We start from the raw sequence: 15,346 nt of genomic DNA, 5'->3' as shown, positions 1-15,346 counted from the left end.
ATCCTTGTATAATATATCTATATACCGGTGTATATATTATAATAAAATATTCTTTCACAGTAATTATATTTTGTATTTCAATTGGAAATTACTTGTGTTATTTGACCAAGGTCATCTGATAGCAACCTGATAAAAGGTCAAGCTGTCTAGTCATTCAAGTTTTTGGACTTAATGACCTATTTCTTCTTATTCCCATAGGAATAAAAACACCTCCTCGTATCTCTTGCTTCTTTTTTTTGACATTGGTAGATTGGTAGTAACACCACACTGTGTTTTTTTTAGCACCTACCATGAAATCTTAAAGCCACCCTACAACAACACCAAGGCCAGACCACACAGAGAGAAACAATCAATAGGCGACCAGCCTGGATTATTTCCACATTTTCTTTTTTTGAGTACCTCCAGCTGCTTTCCAACAGTTTTGAGTACCTTCAGCTGCTTTCTACCAGTCTTCCTCTCCTGTACCTCCAGCAGGACAGCTGCTAGCGAGAGTTAGCACCCTTGGGTGCTCATTACATCAACTTCAAGATTAGGAAAGAGTGGTTTGTTTGGGAACATTTACTGTGCTCTTATTAAAGACAGACTGGTTTTGTGATATTTAGTACATTTTTTTTTATAGTTCAATTGCACACACATTTTTCCTGCTTTATATTTTTTATAGGTTTTTTTTTCTTTACAACATAATATTTAATTGATAGCGTTCCCCAACACTCTGCAATCTATAAAGGTATAAATTTCTGAGCTCAGATATTTTCCCTGATAATAGTAGTCGGTACTCTTATCTTGATTATTTTTAGGCTGTGTTCCACTTTTGTATAATTATTTAAACTCATTCCATTATTTTAGTATATGTTTAATTAAATTTTTAAAAATTAACTTCACATATTAGTCAAAATTGTAATTATTAACTTTATTTAACTTGAACTTATTAACTTTACTTAACTTTAACTTATTAACTTTATTTAACTTTAACTTTAATTTATTAAATTCATATGAACTTCTGGATTCTAATCCCTCAGATTAGTTTTTGGTTTCACTTGTTATTATTACTATTATAAACCACGAGTTAGGAAAAGGATCTGTGTATCCACTCGTAGGTTTATTTATTCAATAAGGCTTGTGCCTGTCCCACTCACAGTGAGGTATTTATATGTTATATATAGTATCAGGTAGTATTTAATTAAGGTGTACGTATTATAAACGTACAATTATTATTTGGTGAGGGTTCTACTAACCTAGTTGTAAGTTGTACTTCCTGTATTAGAGGTACCCGTAGTCAGTTTTTCTAACCTTATAAAGAGTATTCTTAGATCATAGTTGTATGATGATTTTGTAATTGACTTTCACTAGTATCACTTTTTCCTGTCATGTTAGAGTTACACACTAGTTACTTGTCCTAACTCAGAGGTTGTTAAAAAGATCTAGTAGTTACATTCAATAAATATACATTTATTGTGATTTTTTTTTTCTTATTACTCCTTTATTTTTAGTAGTATATTTTATAATTTAATAATCTTTAATAACTTTTCACATACTTGTACTACAAATTTAACATACTCTATAGCAGCGTAGAATACCTGGAAGAGCGTTAACCTAGTTATCCTTCTTCTGGCGCCCAAAAATTCATTCTATTTTCAGTATATTATTATATTTACTCTATCTATTTTCTGAACATTATCTTCATATCTTCTTTTCGAGCCATCATTGTCACTTCCTTTAATCTATTGTCTGGCCAAAAATAGCCGTGCAAATTGGCCGAATCCTTCCTTGAGTGTCAAGTGGCCCTTCTCATACATATTTAGCTAGCCATTCAAGTTATATCTATCTATTAATGATTTCTCATCTCTAGTCCTGTATCAATTCGATATTCTTTGTCTTGGCATCCTTCCATACAAATACTACTACAAAGTTGTATTTTAGTTACTCCAGCTTCTTCAACGGAGAAGCCACACATTTTTGTCCTTTGGCTACATTAAGTAGATCTTCTTCTTTACTACTTCTGTTGGAGTTTACCACTCCCTTTTCATTCACTCCAACAGAAAATCATCAGCTAGTTGTTACATAGTGTACATCGACACTAGTTACTTGAAACAGGGTTAAATATGTAATTGGCGCCGGAACAATCCGAAAGGATCTCTCCGGCAAAAATGCCATACGATATTATTATCTAAACTAAAAAGGGATAGGACTAAAGACTAAGTTTTCAATCTAATAGCACATAAAACAACACCAAAAAAATGTTACTCTCATCCTACTAGATTGAAAAAAGGGAACCTTCTCGGGTAACACCTCCGAGGCTTCTACAATTTGCAAACCATAACGGATGCTGAGACTAAGGAAGATGAGGGAATTTTACAATTTACATTTCACGTCCCATCTGCTCAGCGCGGTAAAGTTCCAACGAGCCTTCCAACGAGAATGGTTCCCTTCGTACTCCAATCAGAGTAAACATGTAAATCAAAAATGAATAACCATTTTCAATTTCGTTGCAACACGAAACTACAGCCGCATCATTATTCCAGTTCAATCAGAGAGTGCAGCAATCATTTCTACGAAATTATTTCGAAACTTATTAGTCTCTCATCAGGAGGCACATATGCTGCTCTCTCTGACCCAACTAGGACAAACCCCGGCGTGCAGTCACGGATTGCGACGAACGAAATGGCAAGGATGCCCTAGCGGCCACTACTAGCAAAAGACTAGGTTTTCAATCTAATAGCACATAAAACAACACCAAAAAATGTTACTCTACAACTCTACATCCTACCAGATTGAAAACAATGGATATCTCTGGTAATCTCTGGTAACACCTCCGAGGCTTCTACAATTTGCAAGCCATAACGGATGCTGAGACTAAGGAAGATGAGAGGATTTTACAATTTATAATTCACGTCTCATCTGCTCAGCGCGGTAAAGTTCCAACGAGAATTATTATTTATTATCATTAAGCATGGTTGTGGCCTACAACACCATGGCCAAGTTTTAAACCTCAATTTTGAAAAGACACAACCTCCTCAACACTTTGACGGTTATATACTCTTTGGACACAATTTTCGTAATAATCTTTGTTGAAAACGATTTCCGAAGTGGTAATCGAACGATCAAATCTTTTTAGGTCAAAATGTAAATGTCATTATAACCAACAGTGGCTGATCCCATATAAACACAATATATTTAACCTCTAGTACCTATTTCTTTAGATCCCGACTAGACTAATTAGACCGATCAAATAAAATTACAATACATGTAAATCAAAATGTAATTCCGTACAGGTTGGAATAAATTTTTTATCAAAGTTTAGGTCCAAACAAAAGATATTTTCAAGAAAGTATATGATTCATATGAGGGGATCATTGTTTAAATAATTAAAAATTGGTAATTTTTGCACAAAATTTACTTTTTTAACTGCTGCGGTAATTTGTGTTTTTATTAAGGATTTTACAATTTTTTTCTGCAAAGATTAAGAAACAGTCTGTTATATGAGACTTGCTAAATTAAATTTGACCCATAATTTATTTAAATAATTGTAAATCAATATTGAAAAACAAATTTCCAAAAAAATATTATTTGCGATATAAATAATCACTATAAAATACTTTGTTTTACAGAAAAAGTTGCACTATAATATCACAATAAATTGACAAAAAAATTGGTTGATAAGTATTGAGTATTTGATGAGATATTTAATTTGTTTATAAAAAATTACAATTTTTTCAATTGCAAAAACGCGGTTGTTGCCTATAGAGTATACAAGTTTTTAAGGTCTCATTTGTTTAGCTTTTATGTATATTTTCGATAAATGTATTGACAAATCAAAATTTCAATTAAACACCCCTCCATAATGTCGTTTGAAAATTGGTATGATTTGTTTTTAACTTATTTTTTTAATAACATCGCCGGGATTAGAATTTTTTAAATTATTTTTCGATATTCGTATTTTAGGTAATTTTTGACATATCCACAAAAAAATAAAAAATTTCTAGAATCATTGTTGGCCGAGATAACTTTTCCTAGTTTAAGAATTCATAATTTGTTTATTTATCAATATTGACATTTAAAAGTAACTGAGAACATCTATTAACCTTAATACTTAACAATGTCATTTATGAACATAATAAAAGTTGTAGAATATTAACAAAAAAAGATGATATTCGTAGCACCTTAAATGAAAACTTTTTGTCTGAAAATTAGCGGAGGAGTAGTTTTCAATATCTCCGTTAATATGGGCCAATTTCAATATTTTCTATTAATTTGGGGTAGCATATAAAAATAATAACATCTGTATGACCCATTTTGCCATAAATAATCATTAACTAGTTATCAACATTTTTTTTTTCAAAACATTTTTTTTGTCTAGTATTGTGATAAATAACATTGGCACCAAAGATAATCACAAAAGAGCATTAAAACAAATTTTTATTTTAAAAATTTAACAAAATAGTAAAATTTCGTTAAAGAATCACAAAAACTTTGTTCTTTGTACAAATCATTGGCAAAATCTCGCAAAAATAATGTGAATTCCTACAAAATTAAATATATAAAAATAATGGAGGACAATATATTATGTATATAAGTGAATAAAAATTAACAAATTACACAATTCTTAGGGCCGGTTGTTCGAACGCTAATCAAAAATGATCATTATTAAATATTTAATTACTGTCACAACTGTCAATGTCAACTTTGATTGGGTTGCTGAAAACATAATTATTGATTACAATTATGAAATTATTTAATCAATTATGTTAATAATTGTTATGTTAATTGATTAACTAATCTCATAATTATAATCAATTATGTTTTCAGCAACCCAACCAAAGTTGACATTGACAGTTGTAACAGTAATTAAATATTTGATAGTGATCGTTGTTGATTAGCGTTCGAACAACCGGCCCTTAGTGTATTACCTGTTAAAAAGATTATAAAATTAATTTTAAAATATATTTTAATACAAAGTACAAAGAAAAAAAACCTTTAACAAATTTTAATGCTAATTCAGTATTATTATTTTTTTATAAAAATCTTTTGTGTCAACTTTTATTTATATAACATCTAAATAGAGAAAAAAAAATTGAAAAAAAATTGTTTATAAAAAATTGACGAATATTTATTGTTAAAAGTGTCATTTACATGTACTATTTTTATATACTACCATAAACTAAAAAGAAACATTGAAATTGGTCCATTATTAAAGAAGATATTGCAAAGTACTATTGCACCACTCTTCATGCAAAAAGTTTTCAGTTAAGGTCGCTACGAAAATCATTATTTTTTAAAATATTCTTAAATTTTAACTCTACGTGTTAATGACATTGTCAAGTAGTAGGGTTGATAGATGGACTAACGCACTTTAAAATGTTAATATTGATAAATAAACAAAAAATGAATTTTTAAACTTGGAAAAGCTATCTCGGCAAAAAATGGATATAGAATTTTTTTTTCTTTTGTAAGTGTGTCCAAAACTACCAGGAACACGAATATGAAAAAATAATTTCAAAATTTTTAATCCCGGTGATATTATTAAAAAAAAAAAACAAATTTTAAACAAATTACACCAATTTTCAAACGCCATTTTGAAGGGGTGTTTAATTAAAATTTTAGTTTGTCAATACATTTGTCGAAAATACACATAAAAACAAACAAAATGAGACCTTTAAAACTTGTATACTCTATCGGCAACAACCGCGTTTTTGCAATTGAAAAAATGGTAATTTTTTATAAACAAATTAAATATCTCATAAACTACTCAATATTTATCAACCAATTTTTTTGTTAATTTATAGTGATATCATAGCGCAACTTTTTATCCAAAACAAAATATTTTATAGTGCTTATTTATATTGCAAATAATATTTTTTTGGAAATTTGTTTTTCAATTTTCATTTACAATTATATAAATAAATTAAGGGTTAAATTTAATTTAGTAAGTCTCTTATAAAAGACTGTTCCTTCATCTTTGCAGAAAAAAATTGTAAAATGCTTAATAAAAACAAGTATTGCCGCAGCCGTTAAAAAAGTAAATTTTTTGCAAAAATTACCAATTTTTAATTATTTAAACAATGATCCCCTCATATGAATCATATACTTTCTTGAAAATATCTTTTGTTTTGACCTAAACTTTAATAAAAAATTTATTCCAACCTGTACGGAATTACATTTTGGTTTTATTTTATTTTATTGGGCTAAATACCTAATGGATTATCTTGCAGTGTATTTCCACATAATCTTAGCCACAGAACTCTGCGTTTATCGTGACAAACGATCCCTTTCCGCCATTACGTCGATAATTCCACCTCATAGACCGACGACAATAAGTCAAAAGTAAACACCTGTAAATTAATTAGGCCCCATTTCAATGGAGTCACGAGATTGTTCGAAACTTGAATTGTTCATCGCTAAGTCACTTTTCTTACTGCGTAGTTATTGTTGCGGAGTGTATTGTCACAGACCATTCGTATTGTCAAGCTCAATATGTATAATGGTCTCGTTGTGTGGAAATGGTGTCGTAACAGAGAAATATCTCTTACACTATAAGAAATGTTTTTAGGTTTGGCTTGAATTTGATATATATTAACTGAGATAATTGAAGTCACTGCTATTAAGTGTCTTACAGTATTTTATCTCCTTTTTGGAGATAAAAATTTTGGCAAATTCTTTTCTGTTTTGGGTCTTTCTGAACAAATCATTCGAAACAATGTATATCCAATCTCGTATGTTTTTAACCTAGACTACTAGGAGATATGCAATTTTCGCTATTTTATGATTTTTTTCTACAACCGTGTTAAAAATGCAATTTTTAGCACTCCATACGAGCGTTAAAAATGCTACTTTAAGGCACTAGTGCATTAAAATTTTTAAGGCACTGCAGTTAAAAGTGAATTGTCAAATTGTGAAACGTCAAAATATTTATATTTCATTTATTAACATTAATATTAATAGTACAACTTGCGCAATTTGAAAAAGGTGATTTAAAAGGTTTTTTAAAATTTAATTTAAACTGTATTATTGCATTTTTAACACGTTTGTAGAAAAAAACTATTAAAATTTGTTAGAATATACAACAATAAAAGTAGATGTTATTGTATCGTTGTTACGATTTACATATTGACAGTATAGGCAGTTTTAATGTAATGTCAAGAAAAATATAAAAATGGAATGTCAGTCAAGTTCAAGTAAAAGTTTTTGTAGATATTGTCCTGTAATTGAGAATGAATAAATTATAATTGTTGATATATAAGACGTTTGTAGAAAAAATAATATTGTATGATATACGTGTTAAAAAGTACATTTTTAAGGCACTCATGTGCCTTAAACTTCCACATGCGTGCCTTAAAATTGTACTTTTAACACTTATATCATAAATAACTATAATGAGCTCATGTGTATCTTTATGAACATCCATTTTGAACCACTGTACTACACACATAATCCTAATATCCTGATACACCCTTCACGAATCCTTTACTTATTTGGAGATTATAATTTGGGTTTGAATTTGTGGACTTCATCTGATGAAGATGTTTTAATAACACGCTACCCTGTAGGTTGTCCTGCTACTTGATATTTTTCGCTTTTAGATTTAAAAACAGGAATTAACCCCGTTATTAGTATACGAGAAATGGGCAAAGAATACGAAATTATGAACACAATAAAAATAAGACAGTTTTATCTTCACAGATTATGAGAGGACAGTGATATTACTCTGGGCTAATTAGCAAAATTCATGGAAAAGTTATTTACCAGCAATTTTATTGCTGGAATCGAATTATAAGATCCTATATATTAATAATATAGTTATGCAAAGTCCGCAGATAGTGTGCTACTTTTTTATAAACAAAATGGCGCCGACAAATCGTATTTTTTCAATTACTGCTCTATAACTCCGAAGATTTTAACTTTACAACAAAAACACTCAAACAAAAATTCACCGCAATTAAATTCTGCATAGAGATGGGTTTTTCACGATTTGCTCCGACGAAAAGTTTCCTCGGAAAATGCGGGTTTTCCTAACAAAAACTATAATTTTCAAATAAAGTTTTAGGTAAGTAATTATTAATCAATAATTAAATAACTTAGTGACATCAAAGATTTCTTGGTATAGATTGTAATTCCAGAAACCGGTGAAAATTAAACGAATATTTTAGCAACAATTCAATTGTTAATTAACAAATTACGATCGCAATAATATCCAAAATAATCATGATACATTGATCAAACTTATAAAGATTATAAAGATGAGATGCTTGTTTAATATTTTATCGACAAAATATAAATTTTTCTTTTTTTTTTGCATAATCTTTAAATTTTGAAAAAAAAATAGTTATAATACGTTGGTCTAATTAGTAAAGTACAAAGAAAGGTTATTTACCAGCAATTTTATTGCTTTAATCGAATTAAAAGATCTTATATATTATTAATATAGGTATGCAAAGTCCACAGATAGTGTGCTACTTTTTTTATAAACAAAATGGCGCCGACAAATCGTATTTTTTTCAATTATTGCTCTATAACTCCGAAGATTTTAACTTTACACCAAAAATACTCAATAAAAATTCACCCCAATTTAATTCTACATAGAGGCATGTTTTTCCCGATTTGCTCCGACGAAAATTTTTCGGAAAATGTGGGTTTTCCCAACAAAATCTCGAATTTTCAAATAAATTTTTTGGCCCAGTAATTATTTATTAATAATTATATAGCTTGGTGAAATAAAAGCTTTCTTGGTATAGATTATAAATTCAGAAGCCGGTTAAAATGAAACGAATATTTTAGCAACAATTCAATTGTTAATTAACAATTTACAGTCGCAATAACAACCAAAATAATCATGAGACATTGATCAAACTTAGAAAGATTATAAAGGTGTGATGCCTATTTAATATTTTGTCGACAAAATATAAATTTTTCATTTTTTTGCATAATCTTTAAATGTTTAAAAAAAATTGTTATAAACAAATTAACATTTCTTAGAAATTGTTTATTATATTCTAATTTTAAAAAATACTTAAAATGCGTATTTCATAGGTCTTGAAAATGAATGCTTTAAAAAAAATTTCCAACCATTTGCAAAAAAGTTAGGAAACAGCAAAATAAATATACGATATCTCCATTGTTTATAGTTTGTTTTAATTGTTTCAAAGCTTAAAAGTGAGTCTATGGTACAATCTAATTACTCACAAAGAATGTAAAAAATTAGTGCAATGGTTATATTTTAATCAAAGATTAAAAATACTTTTTTTTTGTAATTTTTAGCGCGAAAGTAGGCTTGATACAGAGCCGGAGATAAAATGTTCACTCGAAGCGACTGAGACGCTTAAACTCGCGCGAGTTGTGTATGTGGGCGGGTAGCTACGGTACTGTATTATTCTACTTTCGCGCGTGTAAATTACAAAAAAATATATTTATAATCTTTAATTAAAATATAACCATTAAGCTGATAATCGATATTGTTTTATAAATAATTAGCTTGTACTTTAAACTCACTTCTACGCTTTGAAAGAATTAAAAAAAATTATTAACACCGTAGTAATAGTATGTTTATTTTGATGTTTCATAACTTTTTTGCAAATGGTTGCAAAAAAGTTTTAAAGCATTCATTTTCAAGATATTTGAAATGCGCATTTTAGCTATTTTTTAAAATTATAATATAATAAAAACTTTCTGAGAAACGTTAATTTGTTTGTAACTATTTTTTTTTAAACATTTAAAGATTATGCAAAAAAATAAAAAAATTATATTTTGTCGACAAAATGTTAAATAGGCATCTCATCTTTATAAGATTTCAAAGTTTGATCAGTGCATCATAATTATTTTGGTTATTATTGCGACCGTAAATTATTAATTAACAATTGAATTGTTGCTAAAATATTCGTTTAATTTTCACCAGCTTGTGGAACTATAATCTAAACCAAGAAGGCTTTTAAGTCACCAAATTATTTAATTATTGGTAAATAATTACTTATCTAAAACTTTATTTGAAAATTAAAGATTTTGTTGGGAAAACCCGCATTTTCCGAGGAAAATTTTCGTCGGAGCAGATCGGGAGAAACACGTCTCTATGCAGAATTTAATCACGGTGAATTTTTATTTGAGTGTTTTTGTTGTAAAGTTAAAATCTTCGGAGTTCTAGAGCAATAATTGAAAAAAACACGATTTTCGGGCGACATTTTGTTTATAAAAAAAGTAGCACACTATCTGAGGACTTTGCATACCTATATTATTAATATATAGGATCTTATAATTCGATTCCTGGTAAATAACTTTCCTGGTAAATAAAATTGCTGGTAAATAACTTTTCCCAAAAATGGCCTATTCTCCGATAATCAGCCCAGACTATATACCTAAAATGCTAAGATTGATAATACAGGGAAAGATAACAGGAGTAAGGAATATAGGAAGAATAATGTCATAGCGTTGTCATAGTTTAAAAATTTAAGAACTCTAAAGGAAATCGAATTTCATAACCGGACTCAGGAAATCGTCTATAATGTGTTTAAATATAAACAAAATTTGATTCCTGAAGATTATCGAATGATAACTTTTCTGTCAATGAATAACATTAGAATCTTACGAATTTTGACAGAAAATCATAAGAAATTTAAATAAATATTTAACGTTTTACGCAAGAAAAATATATTTACCCCGTTCTTTTCGCATACACCTCCGGCATTTTTCAAATCTCCTGTCCACGCCAGTCCTAAAGTGCCCATTTCGAAGTCTCTGTACGTGAACATGTAGGCTAGACAGAAGGCGTCATAATCTTCCTCTGAAACAATATAAAAAATATTACGTTAGGTTATATCCAACTTTTAATAAACTAAAAAGATCTAACTTTTGGTTCAATAATCGAACTAGTTGGCCCTAATGGCACATCTGAAAAAAGGACCGAAATGAGTGCCGCATCAGACCTTTGCAGAACAGCATGTGCTTGTTCAAATACATTAGTTCTACAAAATAAAATACAACATTTCCTAAGGGATAATATTTTAAATGTCTTATGTCAATATTTTAAATCTTTTTCTTTGAGTACCGTGCCCAAATTTTAGGCATTTTCCATGACAATTTGCCTGTATCGTTCTCGATCTTGCGCAGCATGTAATAATGCATCTGCTGATAAGCCAGTCCATTGACGAAGGTTTCGGAGCCATGAATATTTCTTCCGACCAATTCTTCTTTTTCCGTCGATCTTTCCGTTGAGTATTAACTGCAGTATCCAGTATCTGCTATCTCTGATTATATGCTAACAATAAAACACTGAAAACGATTGTTTTCTATACTTCCACAAAATTTATTACTATTTAACTACAGCTGTTTCGGCGGAGTGCCTTTCTCAAGTGATTTAGTTTACTATGTGTTTGCCTTTTTAAAGTCTTTAACTGAAGATGTTGAGGAGTGGGGAGCTGTTTGCCTCGAGTTGGTCATTCAGAATTATATCTGTATTTTTTAATTTATTAATTTCCATAGATTCTAATAAAGATAGCTTAGGGCCTTTATTTTGAATATGCAGAATTTGAAACCCTTCATTAAAAGAATGATTAGGTATGATCTAGAAGGTGAAGTGCGTATGTAGAAGTGTCTGTTTTTCTATTGTTGAAAGCCCTTTTGTGTTCTGCTATCCGTTTGTCAAAAGTTCTGCCAGTTTGACCTATGTAAGTTTTCGGACAGTCACCACACGTTAGTTTGTACACACCACTCTGTAGTTGCTTTCTCTCTCGGCTTTTATTGTTCTTAATATATTTGCTTAAGTTGTTGTTAGTTCTGAAAGCTGGTGTTATTACTTTCTTTTTTATGTATCTGGCTATTTCTGTTGTTATCTTGCCAGTATATGTGATAGAGCAGAAGGTACTGGGTTCTCTCTGTGGTGGTGGATAGACTAATTTCAGGGCTTTCTTATGGAGTTTTTGGTTTAAAATTTTATTATTGTTTGTTAGTTATAGCCATTGTCTACTGCTATTTGTTTAATGATGTTCAGTTCTATTTCGAAGATATTTTTTGACATGGGAATTTCTGTCAGTCTATGTATCATGCTATGGTAGGCTGCTAATTTGTGTTGTGTAGGATGGGATGATGAATTGTGTATAGTTGTGTCTATGTATAGTTGTGTCTATGTATAGTTGTGTCTATGTGTGTATGTATCCATCTTTATTAGAATCTATAGAAATTAATAAATTAAAAAATACAGATATAATTCTGAATGACCAACTCGAGGCAAACAGCTCCCTACTCCTCAACCTCTTCAGTCAAAGGCAAAAAAGGCAAACACATAGTAAACTAAATCACTTGAGAAAGGCACTCTGCCGAAACAGATGTAGTCAAATAGTAATAAATTTTGTAGAAGTATAGAAAACATTCGTTTTCAGTGTTTTATTGTTAGATAAAATGAACTTCCATCAAGTAACGGTCGAATCAATCAATCATCTCATTATATGCCGCAGATATTCAAGTTTTCTCTTTTTTATCATCTTTATCACGTCACTTTCGCCTTGACCTATTCTGTTTAAGATTTCTCTGTTTGAAATGCGTTGAACCCATGATATTCTGAGCATTCTACGATATGACCACATCTCGAATGCTTCTAATTTGTTCAACATATTAACCTTCATGATCCAGGTTTCACATCCATATAGTTATACAGGAAACACATAACATTTTAGGAACTTGATTCTTATTTGTCAGTTCAGCTGATAATTGCTCAGAATAGATCTAAGTTTCATACATACAACTTCTATACGAGTTTTAATGTCTTTATCAGGATTTAGTGTCTTGTTTATCCAACATCCTAGGTATTTAAAATGGTTAACTTATGTTATCGGTTCATTACTGACAATTAGTTGCATAGAGCCGACGACGTCTTGTTTACTAACCACAAGTAACTTTCTCTTTGTTGTGTTTATGCAAAGTCCGTTATTCGAGCATTCTCTAGTGAATCGATAGATATATAAGGAATTGAAATCTCCGATACTTTCAGCCATGATCCTGTGTCCTGTGCATATCTGATGTTAACAGTTTCTCCCCCAATTCGAACTCCACATTGCCCTTCCAAGGCTTCGTTAAATATTATTTTGAGTAAACGTTGAAGTTGGGGATAACACACAACTCTGTCTGACACTTCTTTAAATGCTCTTTGAAAGCTTCTTGATTCCAATATAGATGTTGTAAAAGTCTCAGATCTTTATCATCGATTCCAATCATTTCTAGATATCCAAACAACCTATCATTGGAACTATTTCAAACAATCTATCAAACGCCTTTTCAAAATCTGTAAAGCAGACATAAATTGGTTTCTGTACTTTTCACGATGGTAAAAGTAATGTAGGCATTGAGAACAAAGCTTCCCTTGTTCACAAACCTACTAGACCAGGGCTCATCTGTAAAAATATTAGTACATTAGGACGTTGAGAGGTGACTCATATTTTTTTGTATAAATTGCTTAAAAATAACTCATATAATAATATTTGAGTTATCCTCCCACTCAAAAAGGTCCGGAACATTGTTTAAATAATCAAACTGTCAAAAATGAAGGAAAAATTCGATTTTTTTTTCGATTTTTGATTGTAACTTTGAAAGTATTCATTTCTGAGAAAAATTGTACTGACATAAAAGTTGCGCAATTAAATTTCCTACAATATAGAATTCGTTAAAAATTTTAAAAATTGTTATCCTTGTTGCAAAATAGCAATAATTGCAAAAAAACGATAAAAAAACAAGTATTCGCATTTTACGTTTTTCAACCATTTATGCTACACTTAGGACCTTCATATTTTCCCAAGAAGAACTTTATGATATAAAAAAACAATACTGTGAATTTCATTAAGATCGGTTGAATAGATTTTGCAATCCAGCTTTCGTAAAAAAATTAATTTTTTCAAAATCTTGCAGGACTGAATATAAAGCAGACAGCAAGTTTAATTTTTTTTACATATACAAGAATACCGTACCTTTCATTTGCAATTTACAATAATAAAATCGGTTAACCACTACGGCGTCAGGAATTTTTTTAAATATACATTTTTTTTGTGCCACGCGCAGGACAGCAGATAGTTTGCTCTGATTGGGCATTCCAATGACCTTTGATAATGATTGACAAATTTTAATTTTTAGTGCATTTCGATATAAATAAATAAATTTGTTTATTGCAAAATAAAAACATATGCTGTGTCCTTTGAAATAATACTTTTTTTGGCCAAAACTTTCTTTGATCATATATTTTAAGTTAGAGAATAAAAGTTTATTATTTTTAAACATATGCAACTGTTTAAACAATATTTCACAAACAATATTCAAATTAGTTTGATTTTTGTGAAATTAAAATATTAAAACACAACAAAATATAATGTAAGAAAATAATATATTAGAGAAAGATTGGAAGAAATTTTGGTGGAAATCAACTTGTGTGAATCAAATACCGCTGTCCTGCGCGTAACACCAAAAATTAATTTATTTCAAAAAATTCCTGACGCCGTGTTAGTTAATGGATTTTAATTTTAAAAATTGCAAATGAAAGGTACGGTATTCTTCTATACGTAAAAAAATTCAACTTGCTATCTGCTTTATTTTCAGTCCTTCAACATTTTGAAAAAATGAATTTTTTTGCGAAAGCCGGATTGCAAAATTTATTTTGCAAAATCTATTGCACCTATATTAATAAAATTTACAGTATTGTTTTAATATGTTATATAGTTTTTCTGGGTAAAATATGAAGGTCCTAAGTGTAGCATAAATTGTTGAAAAACGTAAAATGCAAATACTTGTTTTTTTATGTTTTTTTCGCAATTATTGCTATTTTGCAACTAGGATGACATTTTTTAAAATTTGTAACCAATCTTATATTGTAGGAAATTTAATTACGCAACTTTTATATCAGTACAACTTTTCTCGAAAGCGAATACTTTGAAAGTTATAATCAAAAAACGAAGAAAATAATCGAATTTTTCCTTCATTCTTTGACATTTTGATTATTTAAAAAATGTTCCGGACATTTTTGAGCGGGAGGATAATCCAATTATGATTATAGGAGTTAATTCCAAGAAATTTCTGCAAAAAAATATGAGTCACCTCTCAACGTCCATCTCAAAACAGATGCGCCCTGGACTATACTTTGAAACCGAATTAAATGTTATGTTGGTTTTTAGTTGTTAGTTAATTTTGTAGTATGTTTCTGACGGAGTCGAAAATACAAACAATCAAAGAAATAGGTACATTTTGACTGAATTTTTGTCACCTTCCTGATCCCTTTAACCAAGAAAAATAAAATACCTAAGTACCCTAAATGCGCGAAGAGTCTGCATCTTCCATATTTTTTCTCCCCAAGTAAAAGAAGCGAGCCCCTGCATCTCACCCTCGTAAT

General features: G+C 29.7%; 1 protein-coding gene across 1 annotated transcript in view; it reads right to left on the bottom strand.

Moving 5' to 3' along the window:
- LOC114328012 (disintegrin and metalloproteinase domain-containing protein 10-like) overlaps nucleotides 1–15,346 on the bottom strand; it is a gene marked incomplete in the record, with an annotated part of 957,890 nt that overhangs the window by 64,936 nt on the left and 877,608 nt on the right. The window contains 1 exon segment of the mRNA XM_050649896.1: nucleotides 10,641–10,765. Within this exon segment, the coding sequence (XP_050505853.1) occupies nucleotides 10,641–10,765 (125 nt within the window).

The sequence above is a fragment of the Diabrotica virgifera genome, chromosome 1, assembly GCF_917563875.1.
Source record: "Diabrotica virgifera virgifera chromosome 1, PGI_DIABVI_V3a".
Classification (NCBI taxonomy): domain Eukaryota; kingdom Metazoa; phylum Arthropoda; class Insecta; order Coleoptera; family Chrysomelidae; genus Diabrotica; species Diabrotica virgifera.
This window is presented reverse-complemented; position numbering and strand designations above follow the sequence as displayed.